Here is a 13,234-nt window from a genome sequence, read left to right on the forward strand (position 1 = left end):
AAAAGGGATTTGGAGAGGGAGAGCAGCTGAACTTTACTCCAGCCCCCACTGGGTCACTGTCCCAGGAGCTCCAGCCCGGCCAGGATTTGGCTCCTGACAGCTCCGGCCACTTGTCCCTCACCGGTCTTTGTCACCTGCCCCCCACTCCACACTCCCCTTTGACATCATCCCACTCCCATGTGCTGCTGCGGTTCGTTCCCTAAGGAAACCCAGCGGCAACTCCTGTCACCATGGCGATGAGCAGCATTCCCACCGCCGCTCCTTCCCGGCGCGTCAGCTCCCAGCAGGTGCCCAAAGCTCCTGGAAGGAGCTGCGGCCTCTCCGGCTCTGCTGAAGCCCTTCCCGGTGGGATGGGGCATTCCAGAGGCTCCAACACCCGCATCATCCTCTTGCTCCGAGGCAGGGCTGGAGTGTGGGAAGCCGTGACATTCCCAGCGGGGTCTGCTCCCAGCCACGGGGCACTCCATGGGGGAACAGCGGCTGTGTCGGGGCTGTTCCACGATTCCCACTCCAGGTATTCCAGCCCTGCACCCCGGCGAGCACAACCTCTGCCGGGGGCCCGGCCCGTTCGCGGCTCTCCAGGGGCTCCCTCGGGAGCAGCTCCTCTCCCACGGGGACGATTCCCATCGGAACTCCCCCAGCCCGAGGGGAGGCACGGCAGCTGCCGGGTGGGCGGTGCGAGACGCGGCTGTTGAATTCCAGGAGGATGGAGCGGGGCTGGGAGCTCTTGTGCGGAGGCTCCAAGTTCTCCGGCCCTTTTAGCTCCTCGTTCCCACTGCCGGACTCGCCCCGGTGGATTTCTCCCCTCCCAGCGGGTGTGTGGGCACGGATACAGGGAAGAGCCAGGCACGGAGGCACCACACCCTTTTTTACACAGTAATTTGATGCAGCAAGAGAGAATAAAGGGAGGGAGATGCTGCCAAGCGATTCCCAGTGAAACTCCGAAATGGCTTTCAGCCAAATCCCCCCAAAACCACGAACCGAGCCACCCAGTTCCTACAGCTCCTGCTTCCCCAAGCTGCCCCAGGATTTGGGAGAAAGCAAACCCACTTTGCAAAGCTCTCAGATCTGAAATCCCTGGTAGCAAAAATTTATTTCCATGACCAAAGACGAGGAGAAATTTATAAACTCATTCTAGCAACCCTCCAAGGAAAGAGTAAATATCCCAGCAGCCGGCAGCCACGCATCCAGGAGGGCTCTGCCGCACCCCTGCGGGCACATCGCCTGTCCTGCCTCCTGCCCCACCCTCCCGTGCCAGGGAACTCCGGGAAGGTCCGCGGCGGATCCGGCCAGCCTCCAGCTCTAGTGTCCAACGTGATGAGGAGAAAAAACAAGCAGCACACTCATTTCAAAGCCCAACGAAGACATGGACAGTGTTAGATTCTCCTAAAAAGAAGTAGTCCCGATCCGTTTTTTCTCCCCCCAAGCCCCGGTGCCTGGGATCAGCGCATGAGCAGGCTGTGCTTTGGTCCATCCACCCTCTCCAGCTTCTCGAAGTGTTTCCTGGCGTTCCGGATGTTGATCAGCGTGGCCGCGGAAGCTGCGACGGAAAAGGGGCAGGGGAGATAAAAAGAAGTTAAAAAGGGTGACAGTCACCACGGCCTCAGGGCTGCCTGGCTCCAACAGCTCTGCCTGCAGGGCTTGGTGCATCCTGCTGCTCCCAAGCCAGGCAAAATCCACAGTGGGATTTTGGGCTGGGCAAAATTTAAGGTGGGAGGGTCTGGGCAAAGTTTAGTGTGGGATGGTGTGGGGAAAATTTCATGTGGGATGGGTAAAAATTAAGCACGGGAAGGTCTGAGCAAAATTCAGCATGGAATGGTCTGAGCAAAATCAAGCATGGGAAGGTCTGGGCAAAGTTTAGTGTGGGATGGTCTGGGCAAATTTAACATGGGATGGTCAGGGCTGTTGGCTGATCCCAGAAGAACATGAGGAAAAGCCTCTCCCAGGGAGAGCTGCTCATCCCAGAGCTGCTCCCCAGCCCAGCAATGCCCAGCTGGTGCCTCACTCTCCGGGATCCCACACTGTCCCCAATTCCCCAAGTGAGGAGGGCAGGGAAAACAAGAGCAGCAGGCCTGAGGAGTGCTGGGCAGTGTCCCTGGAGCCCCTGAGCTCCCAGCAGGAATTCCAAGAGCCGTGTAAACAGGGATCTGCTCCCAGGGGCTGCGGGCTGGCAGTGCTGCAGCTCCTCCTTGGGATAAATAGAGGCTGCTAAAATTAGAGCCTGTCCACCCGAGACAGCCCAGCAACACCCAAACATGAGCCAGCTCTGCTTCCTCCCCAAAAATCACCGGGGCTGCCAGCTCCCAACTGCCCAAAATAGGCTTTAGGCACGACCTGCTCAGCCAGGTCTGGTTTGGTGGCTCCCGGAGACAGCAGCAGCAGCTCAGCTGTGCCACCACCTCTGTAGTGTCCTGCTCACACTCAATCCCTCTCTCTGAATCAGTTCTGTAACAAATAACTCATTTTCCAAGAGCAACACAGTTTAAACTGCACTAATTACGCCTTTTTTGAGGTTTGTCTGGGGTTTTTTTTTGCCTCAAGCAGGTTTCTCTTGGCTCAGACTTACGTATGGAGGGGTCTGACATGACCACCATCACGTAGGTGTTGGATGTGAAGATGTCAATGAAAGCAGCAAAGTTGGAGTTCCTGACCTCCATGCTCTGGAAAGAAGCTGCCAGCTTACTGAAAAACAAGGAAATACAGGGGGAAAAGAGAGTGAATGAAGAGCTTTTGTACCCACGTGGCCAAAATCCCTGATCTGAGCTGTTGGGAACAAGGAGGAGCTGGAATTCCCACTTGGCAAGGTGTGGTTACAGCAGGGCTTTGGCTGGGCTTGGTTTTAAAGGCAAAATTCCTCAGTTTGGGGCCAAATGAGAACAGTATCAGCTGATTGTGCATTGAATGAAGGAAATTCCAGACACAACCCCCCTGACCAGGCCTGCTCCCCATGGATACCAGGGTTCAGCCATTCCCAGCTGGACACTCAGGATGAGCAGCAGAAATAGGCATAAAATGGGAATATCTGGAGACATCTGAACATCTGTAAGCCCCCCAGAAACTTCTCCATTCTATCCAGCTCCACACACCCTCAGAATTAACCTGGCAGTGGAGCCTGAGGGCTGTGCAAAGCCAAGCTTCCCACTTTCCCACTGAAAACAGGGATAAACAGTGCCTGCAAGCCCTGTCCTCCTCAGGCAGCCCTGTGGGCCTGGGCTGGAGCAGAGCTCTCCAGCTGCCATTCCCACTTTCCAAGAGAAACACTTCTGATCACTTCAGCCCTGGAATTTCTCTGCCTTGATCCAGGAGAAGGAGGCCTGGAATAAAACAGCACCAAAGCTCTCCCACCATGAGCAAAGGAGGAGTTAAATTAACATTTAAATGGTTTGCGTTCCAGCAATATTCCACCCTGGCATTCCAGCTGCTGAGGAGTCAAACTGGGACTCTCTGGGAAAAGCTGGAATAGCCCTGATGTCCCCAGTGCTGATGGGAGCAGCTCACCTGCAGCTCAGCTTGAACTGTTTGATGATGTTGCTGATCTTCTCAAACCTGTGCACATCCCGCTGCTCCTTGCACTGATAGTGGGAGATCACCTGGAGAAGGGGCACAGCCGGTCAGGGACTCCAGCCCAGCTCTCCCACTGCAGGTCTGGCAATGGCTGGGGAGCAGGGAGGATCCCCTCTGCCTTTGGCCGACTGGATCTGGGAGTGTTTACAGAAATTCTTGTGGGGCTTTGGTGGAGAAGCTCAGATCAGCACACAAAGGATGGCACAGATCTGCCAGGTGACACCGCTGTCCCCTGAGGGCTTCACCTCAGCAGTAATTTACATCTTGATCCAAAAATAGGTGGAAACGGTAAAAAACGTGGCCGTCACCTCAGGAATAGGCTGAGTGCTGTGATGGATTTCCCCTCCTAAGGTGCTGCTGGGGGATTCCCCATCCTGCACAGGCAGTGATCCCAAAGCCAAATCAAGCTGCTGCTCCCCAAGAAAAGCAGCTCAAAGGCAGCTGGGTCCTTGGGAATTCCTTCTCCAAGACTCCGGTCAGAGCAGAGGGAGCAGTGCCTGGATGCCAACACCCAGCGGGTCTGAAGGGCTTTAGGAACCCTTGAAAGCATCTCCATAAACATTCCAACCAAGCTGGTGGCCCCAGCCCTTTGTTCCTCAGCCACATGGAGTGAGAGCTGCATTTCCTGCCCAAACAGCTCCATCCCCACAGCAAACCTGACAAGAATCTCCTCAAAACCTTAGCCCAGGTGCTTTGAACTCTTCACAATTCCAAAATCAGCCCTCACTGGATGTGTCAGGAGCCCTTGCACAGGAATGTGAAACTGCTCTTTTCAGGGAGTCACATTGAACAGGTTTTTTAGGGTTGTTTTTTCCTCTTTTTTTCCCTTAACCCCATCACTTTTTAAACTTGCCCAATTTTTCCCACAAGCACAGTTTTAGCCACATCCAAGACTTGCAGTTCCCAGTGTTCAATTTCCCTCCTAAACTTCCCAGACGAGTTTTTTTCACTACAATTTAAACACAATTTCAGAATAGTTTTCAGAATAAGATTTCCCAAAGAGATTTTTCACAGGAAGATTTCCCTTCAAGAGAAAAGAGTCCTGGGAATGTTTAAGTATATGAAAAAAAGGGAGGAGTGTTTTAAGAAGTCACCATTGCACTTAAATTAAGCAGGCAATTTTTGTAGCAAAGAACATTTCTTTCAGTTGAAAATGTCCTTGTAACAATCACACTGTCACACACCCCAAGGTGGAACTATTCATTATCTCCAAAAGGTCAAAAAGCAGAACTTGCCAGGCATGGCAAGTGTTTGTTTCTGATAGTTTAAGGAGGGAAAAAAGTCGTGGCTCCTTTCCCAAATTCCCTCCATCATTTCCAAATCACCAGCAAGGAAAACACTCCAAATAATTCAAGTATTTCCTTCAGCTCAGCAAGAGTTTGGTGCAAAGTGTGAAGAGCCCAGCCCAGCAATCAGGAATATGGACAAGCACCAAGAGTGGTTTTATCCAGCACCTTTGCAGAGGGATTAGGAGCACAAGGACATGGAAGAGCATCACAATCCCATGGCTGACACCCCATCCATGCTCTGGGTTTGCAGAATATCAAAAATCAAAAGAAATCAGGTCCAGCTCAAATGCCCCAGCAGGAGGAAGTGAAAAGGTTTGGTTGTGAAGTTACAAAAGGTTCCTGCCCTGTGCAGAGGGGGATTCTCAGAGCAGTCCCACCACAATGGGGACATGAAACACTCCCAGAGCCTGCAAGAGGAAACCCCAACCAAACCTCAGCTCAGCTGCTGCAGGGGGGAATTTTGGGATGATCCCATGGGCCACAGGGTCCCAGTAGCTGCTTTCAGAATGCCAAGGCCTGGATCAGGGCATTCTGCACTGGGGCTGGCACCTCCCAACTTCCATGGAATCCCACAATGGGTTGGCTTGGAAGGACCTCAAAGCTCACCAGTTCCAACCTGACACCTCCCATTGTCACAGGTGCTCCACGCCCCAGGGTCCAGCCTGGCCTGGGACACTTCCAGGGATCCAGGGGCAGCCACAGCTGCTCTGGGCACCTGTGCCAGGCCTGCCCACCCTCACAGGGAACAATTCCTAATTCCCAATATCCCATCCATCCCTGCCCTCTGGCCCTGGGAGCCATTCCCTGTGTCCTGTCCCTCCAGGCCTTGTCTCCAGTCCCTCTCCAGCTCTCCTGGAGCCTCTTCAGGCCCTGGCAGGGCTCTGAGCTCTCCCTGGAGCCTTCTCCTCTCCAGGTGAGCAGCCCCAGCTCTCCCAGCCTGGCTCCCAGGCAGAGAGGAGGGGAAGGGAGGCTCCACCCAGGGAACCCATGCCAGGAACTCACCAGGAACGTGGCTCTCTCAAACAGCAGCACCTCGTCTGCCTCGATGATCTGAGCGAAGTTCCTCAGGTTCATCTCCAGCTGCTGCACGTTGGGGATCAGCTGATAGACAATGCTGGACCAGGCCTGGACATGGAGACACAGAAAGGTCCCACCAGCTGCTCTCCTCAGGCCCTCGTGAGAAATGTGCTCCCAGAGGGATTTTTGGCACTTCTGGGCGCTGACAGCCTGGGCAAGGCTGAGAAGCTTCTTCACCCTCCATGCCCAAGTCCCAGGGGGAGCCCAGACATGCAGAGATCCCTCCCTGGCTCCAGTTCTTCTCCAGCAGGCAGAGAAACTACAGTGCTGCTGAACAGACTTAAATCATTCCTGCTTTAAGTTGGGAATGCTTCTGTCTCCTCCCACTCAAGTTCACAGAGATTTTTAATCCTGAGCAAGGTCAGCACGCAGATGGACACTTGGCAGCTCATCCCTGACCCAAAGTTCCACCTTATCCCAACAGGCCAGGAACAAGCCCAGGAGGGGCTGGGGGATGCTGGGATCAACATCTGTGCTCATCCACACTCGGATCTTCCAAGCTCAGCCTCTCCTCCCTGCCCAGCTGCTGACCCAGTTGTGGGGCAGTGCCCAACCTCACCCCTCCCAGAGCCAGGGGGATATTTGGGATGCCTGTCTGCCAAGTTCTCAGTATTTACCGCATGCTGACTTTTTAAAATTAATTAATTAACCCCAGGATTAATTTGGGCTTCACTGACACCCTGCAGAAACAGCAGCTGCAGAGCTGAAAACACCAGCAGCAGCTCCAGGGATCCTCCTCCTGCTCTGCTCCCAGTGGGAAGGCAGATGTGGAGAGGAAGCTGCACCAACCTTGTAAAGTGTCTCATCCCAGATGGAAGTTCTGAAACAAACACATTCCAAGGGCCGGGAAAGGCGCTTCAAGTCTTCCTCGCGCTCCTTAAAAATCTGGGGAGCAAAGAGAGTTTAGGGATTGAGTGTAAATGTTCCTGCCTGTGCTGTGGCTGCTGTATGGATTTATGGGATGAGTTTCACACGGATCTCTGGGACACAGCAGGGGAGAGTGGCCAGGAACCCTCCCAGGGAGCAGCAGTGCCAGGGATGTCTTGCTGCAGAATCCCAAAATTGTTTGGGTTGGAAGGAGCCAAGGTGTGCTGGAGCTCTGGAACCAGGCAGGAAAGGCTTTTCTTGTCCCTAAAAATCAGCACTGCTGTTCTCCACTGGATTCTAGGATGACACACTTTAAAAGAAGGCAGGAAAAGCTCTGAGGACATCTGAGAAAGCCTTCGAGGAACAGCCCTGAGGGGCTGCCTTTGAGGTGTGACCCACATGGCACAAGGGATGCGTTTCCATGGCAACTGCCAGCTCCTCACCAGATCCCGCTGGTCCTCCTGCACCAAGTCCATCTTATGCACCAGGCAGAAGATCTTGGCATCGGGGGAGTTCTGGAGAATGGCCTCCAGGCAGGACTGGTAGTAGTGCATGTCCTTCTCCAGCTCCCTGCTCTCCACGTCGAACACGTAGATCAGCACCTCCACGTTGCGGAAGATGTTGTCCCTCTGGCTGGTGAAGTAGTTCTCCATGAAGGTGTCCTGGCTGAGGGAGCAGAGCAGGAGACTCCCTTTAGAGCAGCTCTCGCCTGGCACGCTGGGTTTGTGGGAAGCTCCTCCAACCAGGAGGGCAAGGCTGGGATTTGGAACTGCAGCCCCCACTCGGGAGGCCAGGCTGGAGCTGCCTGCCCCGAGCATTCCCAAGGAAAGCTGGATGCTTCTGGAGAGCGTCAGCCCCCCAGTCCCACAGGAAGCTGAAGCTTCCCTCATGTCCTGCTGCTTCTGGCCCCAGGCTGGCTTTAAGGAGCTGTTTGTGAAAGCCACAGCAGCAGGAACAGGTGAAACGTGACCCAAAGCATCAGTTCAGCCTTAAATCCCAGGATTTAAATCTCCTTTAACTCTGGCTGAACATGACTGAGATGGTCCAGAGGCCATGGAGCTGAGGAGGGGGCAGCATTCCTTGAAAAAAGCTGCTTCCAGGAACTACAGGATCAACCTCCAGCATGGCCTCCCTGCACAAATCCCACCTGGATGGAGCTGGAGTGAGCAATTCCAGCACCTCAGGACAGCAGGAGAAGGAGCATTCCTTTGGCACCACCTCATCCCAGGGGGAGGAGAATCCACTCTGCTCCATCCCTGATTCCCCAGAGCCTCCCCCAAAGGCTGGGCAAGGCCAGGAATAATCAGTACCTACCCTCCGCAGTCCCACAGGTTCAACACCAGGTTTCCCAGGAATCTGACGTGGGAATGCTCCACATCAACTGCAAAGAGACAGAAGGAGCTCACTGACTGTACCACACACGCAGGGCAGAGCCTGGGCAGCCAAAAATCATGGAAATCAGCACCAAATCATGGAATGGTTTGGGCTGGAAGGGATCAAAACACTCATTCCAGCCCCTGCCACCTTCCACTATCCCAGGCTGCTCCAAGCCCCATCCAGCCTGGCCCTGGACACTTCCAGGGATGGGCATTCCTCACAAAGCAGCACCAGTTTGTAAAATCCCACCAAAACACCATTTCCCATAGGAACTCAGGCCTCCCTGCCCACTGCTCCCCTGGGAAGTGCAGTACGTGTTCCTGTTCACTCACACATTCCCTGATCCCTGGGATACTGCAGGAATGACTGTGCAGGGCTTTAAACCATCCCTGACAAAATAAACCAGGAACACGGGGAATGTAAACTTCAGGAAGAGGCCAAATTCATGGCAAAGAGGAAATTTACACCAATCCCTGACATTAAATCCACACAGGCCCTTCCCAGTGAGAGGCACCAGATCCCAACAACTCATCCACCTCTCCCAGAGGAATCACTTCCTGCTCTTTCCCAACAAAGGTTTTGGAAAGGGAAAAAAGAAAGGCATTCATTAAGCCCAGTGCATCATCCTGCCAAAACCATGGGAGCATTGCAGGATCCCTGTGCTGGAGACCCCTGCATACAGCAGGAACGTTCCACCAACACAGAGGAGGCTCTGGCAGATGTAGCTGCACCAAAGGCTGCTTCCTGATCCCACAAATAAAGAATTAAGGATAAAAGTTGAACAATAAAGCAGCAAAGGCTGCTTCCTGATCCCAAAAAAGGGAGTTGAGGATAAAAGTTGAACAATAAAGCAGCAAAGCCGATCCCAGTGCTGCTTTCCCTTCCCTCCACTTCCTGCCTGTCCCTGGCTGCTCCCGACGCTGCCAGCAGGGTGTGGCAGCTGGGAGGACCTGCAGGGACACTCCCGACCCCGGGATCGCTGCAGGGAACGGCCCCGCCCCTGTGATGAGGGGCTTGGAGCGCTGATGGGAATGGGGCCGGCAGTTCCTTACTCGTGGCCCCCAGGCGCCGCGTGTCCCGGGCGATGTAGTTGGCAAAGATAATGGATCTCATGCTGGTCTTCCCAGACCCGCTTTTACCCATCAGCAGCACCTGCACAGAGGGAAAGAAGGAAAAATGAGCTCCCACAGAGCATCGAGTCCCTCCCAGCTCCCTCGAGCTGCCATCTTACTGCCAGAGGCACCGAACACAGCACTGGCACAGTCCAGCTGGGAATGCACCAGGAGAGAGGCAGAGAGAGCACGTGGGGAGCAGGACAGACATCCCAACCACTCCTGGCTGGTCACTGGGTCATGGTCACCCCACCTCCCTGCTGTCCTTGGTAAGATTGAACACTGTTCTCCAAAAACATGGACAGGACTTGGGAAAAGCAGAAGCTGCCTCCCCATTCCCAGCCCCTCCCACCTGATGGCTTTGGTGGCACCAAAGGACTTCACAGATGAGGAACAGCTTTGTCTCAACCCTTCAGACCAAAAACAACCCCTCAGCCCCTGGTTTTCCAAACGCTGTCCTAACTAGACAGGGTTGGGAGGGACCTTAAAGACCTTCTCATACTGCTCGTATGAGACCAACCACAACATGACTGGTTTCCTTTCCCCAAATACCAGGGACATTCCCAGCTTCAGGTGCCAGAGGATCAAAAAAAAAAAAAAAAAACCACGGGAAAAGCAGATGAGACAACTCAGGTCAGCATCCCCAGAGCAGGGGAGACCCTTTATGGCTCCAGTGATGCCTCTCCAGAGGAGACTCCTGGCTCCATGATGTCCCATCCCTGCAGACCTCAGGGGAAAGGAGAGGCAGCCAAAAAGTAGGGAATGCTGCTGGGGGTGGGGATGAGGGGAGACAGTCACACCAGAGACAGTCACACCAGGCAAGGCTTTACATTGCGATCTAAAAATAAAAATTAAACAAAACAAACCCATCAGTGGCAGCCAACAGAGCCTCGCTCACAAAACCCAGCTGTTAGACAAGTTCCAGTCACAAAGCCAAATCCAGCTCCTGGCAGCAGCCCTGCAAGTCTGCCATCCAGGAGGGATTTCAGGAGAACAGCCCAGCGAGTGCCTGCCCAGCCTCCCACCCCCAGCCTGGACAGCAGGGCAGGAGCTGCCACAGCCTGGGCACAAAAGCAAGGCACAATTCCCCAGCGCTGTGTGCTCAGGTCACCCTGCAGCAGCTCCGGGCTGGGAGCGCCCTGGCCAGAGGGAAGCTGCCCACAGGCTCCAGGATTGGCAACAAGGAGTGTCCCTGGCGGCTCCACACCCAGGAGGGCTGGGGAGGCCTCCCCAGGATGCTGCCCTGTCCTGTCCTGTGCCCTGAGCTGATCCCAGAGAACAGCCAAGCTCTTATTTCACAGCACCAGCAAAAAATCCCAGGCAGAAACGTGATCCCCCTCTGAGGCACAGCCCAAACCATCCCCAATTCCCAAAGTTTAGGCTGCAGAGCCCTTGCAAAGGGGTCAGACAGCAGCACAGAGAGCCAGGCAGGGAACTCAACCCCGCCTCACCATGGAAAAGCAGCCAGATATTCCTTTAAGAGCTCTGGACGTGCTCCTGCTGGGATACACCCACCCCTGCGGTGCCCAGAGCCTCTGCTCCTTCCCCACGTGTTAAATTTCATCCTCCTGGAGCCCCGAGGGGATTCGGGGCTCCTGGGACACCTCGGGAGGGTGGCCCAGGAGCAGATCCTCCTCCCTGAGCACAGGGTTTTGCAGAGGGTTTTGCAACAGCCCCAGCAGCGCCCGGGGAACAGCAACTGCCGGGGAAGGCTCTGCAGGAACCCGGCCCATCCCCAGGCCAGGATTAAACCCGGGCTTAACGCCCGGCACTTCAGCAGAGGATGCAGCGCTGACTCTGAGAGGCACCGGAGCCCCAGCCGAGGGATGGATACAACAAACGGTGCTCATGGATGGGGATGGGAAGGAAAACACAGGATCCTCCTGCCAGTCCTTACCTTTTTCTTCATGGCTGTGCTTGGCATCACACACCTGCAGAGAGAAGCCCACCTTGGATCGCTGCTTTGCACACGCACAGGCTCCGCTCGCCACTGCCAATGCCAACGCCAATCCCAATGCTAATGCCACCCCCGGGACTGGGGAAGCGCTGGCACAGCCCCAGCTCCCCTCCCCCTGCTCCGGGCCATGGGGAACTCCCGCTGCCGCCGGGAAACCTCCGGCGCTCCCGAAACCACCCGGCCCGGCTGGGATCGCTGCGGCCGGGCCGGCAGTGCCTCCGCAGCCCCTTCCCGGCATGTCCCGCAGCCCCTTCCCGGCATGTCCCGCAGCCCCTTCCCCCTGGATCCCCGCAGCCCCTTCTCCTGGCACGTCCCTCCATTCCCCCGGGATTCCCCGCAGCCGCCCCGGCCCCGCCGGGCCTCGCAGCGCCCGCGCCCCCCGGGCCGGGCCGCGCCTCGGTACCTCCGGCGGCGATGGGCGGCTCGGGACCGGCTCGGGGGACGATGCCGGTGGGACCCCCGGTCCCTGCGGCGGCTCGGAGGGCGCTGCCGGTGTGAGCGCCGGCAGGTCGGACGGCGCGGGGCGGTGACGGTGCCCGGTGGGGCGGTGCCCGGGCCTGCGGCGGTGCCCGGTGGGGCGGTGCCCGGGCCTGCGGCGGTGCCCGGTGGGGCGCTGGCGGTGCCCGGTGGGCCTGTGGCGGTGCCCGGTGGGGCGGTGCCCGGGCCTGCGGCGGTGCCCGGGCCTGCGGCGGTGCCCGGGCCTGCGGCGGTGCCCGGTGGGGCGGTGGCGGTGCCCGGGCCTGCGGCGGTGCCCGGTGGGGCGGTGCCCGGGCCTGTGGCGGTGCCCCCGTCCCGCCCCCCCCCCGCTCACGGGACCCAGCGCTCGGCGGCCGCCGCCGGTCACGTGAGCGCGCGCCCCGCCCGCCCCGCGCACGCGCGCGCCCCCGGCGTCACGTGACGCGGGCGCGGGGCGGCGGAAGCCCCGGCCGCCATGTTGGGTGAGGGCAGCGCCTCCCTGGCAATGCGGGGGCGTTTACCGGGGGGCTCCCGATGAGTCCCGGGCACTCCCGGTGACTCCTGGTGTCTCCCATGGAGCAGCAGAGCACGGCCCGGCGGAGCCGCTCTGGAATCAGCGGGGCGGGCTGTAGCCCTTTTGCTATCCGCGGGTGCACCAGCACTCAGCGCCTCCCATATGGTCTAGCGGTTAGGATTCCTGGTTTTCACCCAGGCGGCCCGGGTTCGACTCCCGGTATGGGAAGTTTCACTTTTTCCCTGCCGGATAGGGAAACACCCCGCCCTCCTTTCCTATTTTTCCGCACGTTCTCCCTCAAAACTGCTTCAGGACTTGATTTTTGCACGTCTGCGGCAAAATTTCTCGGCGCCAGGAGCCACCTGAAGCCGTAGGAAGCGCTTTGCCTCTGCAAACGCAGCCTCACACCTGTTCAAACGTTCAAGTGCATTGCAGCACAGAGCCCCCAGCTAATCAACACGCTGTTAATTGGCTTTTTCTCTAACGCAAGCAAGAAAATTCCTGCTTGTGTCCCACGGTGTGTCTTCAACTACCCTGACCTCCTCAAGGCAAATAGGATTGTGCTGAAGATACATCCATAGAAATCCACATATGATATATAGATTTATCCGTGGTACGTGTGGGGGCTCATTTCTTGCTGAAGGGATTCCTGGCATCTCCCCCAGACCTGTGCACTCGGACATCTGGAGAGAGCTGCTGGGGTCTTCTGGCTTCCTGAGATCCTAGGAGCTGCTGCTGCCACGGAGCTGGGGCCATCACCTTGGGTGTCCCCTCCCAGAGCCATCAATCACCTCGGGTGTCCCCTGAGAGCCATCACCTTGTCTGCCCCCTGAGCCCTGCCACCTTGGGTATCCCCTCTGAGCCTCACCGTCCCTCCCAGAGCCATCGGTCACCTCGGGTGTCCCCTTCAAGCCTCGTCACCCCGTGTGTCCCCTGTGAGCCTTGTCATCCCGCTCAGAGCCATCACTCTCTCGGGTGTCCCCCCCCAGAGGCTCATCACCCCCCTCCCCAGCTCTGGCAC

General features: G+C 56.9%; 1 protein-coding gene and 1 non-coding gene across 2 annotated transcripts; one reads left to right on the forward strand and one right to left on the reverse strand.

The window, feature by feature from the left end:
- Window positions 1-1,062: 1,062 nt before the first annotated feature.
- LOC119695130 (ras-related GTP-binding protein A) lies at window positions 1,063-11,879 on the reverse strand. Its single transcript, XM_038123033.1, has 11 exons — window positions 11,860-11,879; window positions 11,647-11,826; window positions 11,184-11,217; window positions 9,227-9,326; window positions 8,112-8,178; window positions 7,241-7,463; window positions 6,720-6,815; window positions 5,856-5,978; window positions 3,499-3,590; window positions 2,567-2,682; window positions 1,063-1,540 (listed from the first exon to the last, which is right to left on the reverse strand). Exons 3-11 carry the CDS (start codon window positions 11,208-11,210, stop codon window positions 1,443-1,445), a joined length of 942 nt encoding a protein of 313 aa, XP_037978961.1. The 5' UTR covers window positions 11,211-11,217; window positions 11,647-11,826; window positions 11,860-11,879; the 3' UTR covers window positions 1,063-1,442.
- Window positions 11,880-12,369: 490 nt separating this feature from the next.
- On the forward strand, window positions 12,370-12,441 carry TRNAE-UUC. Its single transcript has one exon. It is a non-coding gene; the product is annotated as a tRNA-Glu (tRNA).
- Window positions 12,442-13,234: the final 793 nt, after the last annotated feature.

Source organism: Motacilla alba, chromosome 4A (assembly GCF_015832195.1).
Source record: "Motacilla alba alba isolate MOTALB_02 chromosome 4A, Motacilla_alba_V1.0_pri, whole genome shotgun sequence".
In the NCBI taxonomy this organism is placed as follows: domain Eukaryota; kingdom Metazoa; phylum Chordata; class Aves; order Passeriformes; family Motacillidae; genus Motacilla; species Motacilla alba.

What these genes read in the sequence shown, in the direction of transcription:
- LOC119695130 (XM_038123033.1), bottom strand. Translation starts at nt 11,210, where the DNA reads ATGCCAAGCACAGCCATGAAGAAAAAG. An exon ending in AGGAGGACCAGCGGGATCTG is followed by an intron (nt 6,816 to 7,240) that starts GTGAGGAGCTGG and finishes TTTGCTCCCCAG; the next exon opens with ATTTTTAAGGAGCGCGAGGA. An exon ending in TTGAGAGAGCCACGTTCCTG is followed by an intron (nt 3,591 to 5,855) that starts GTGAGTTCCTGG and finishes CCCCTTCTCCAG; the next exon opens with GTGATCTCCCACTATCAGTG.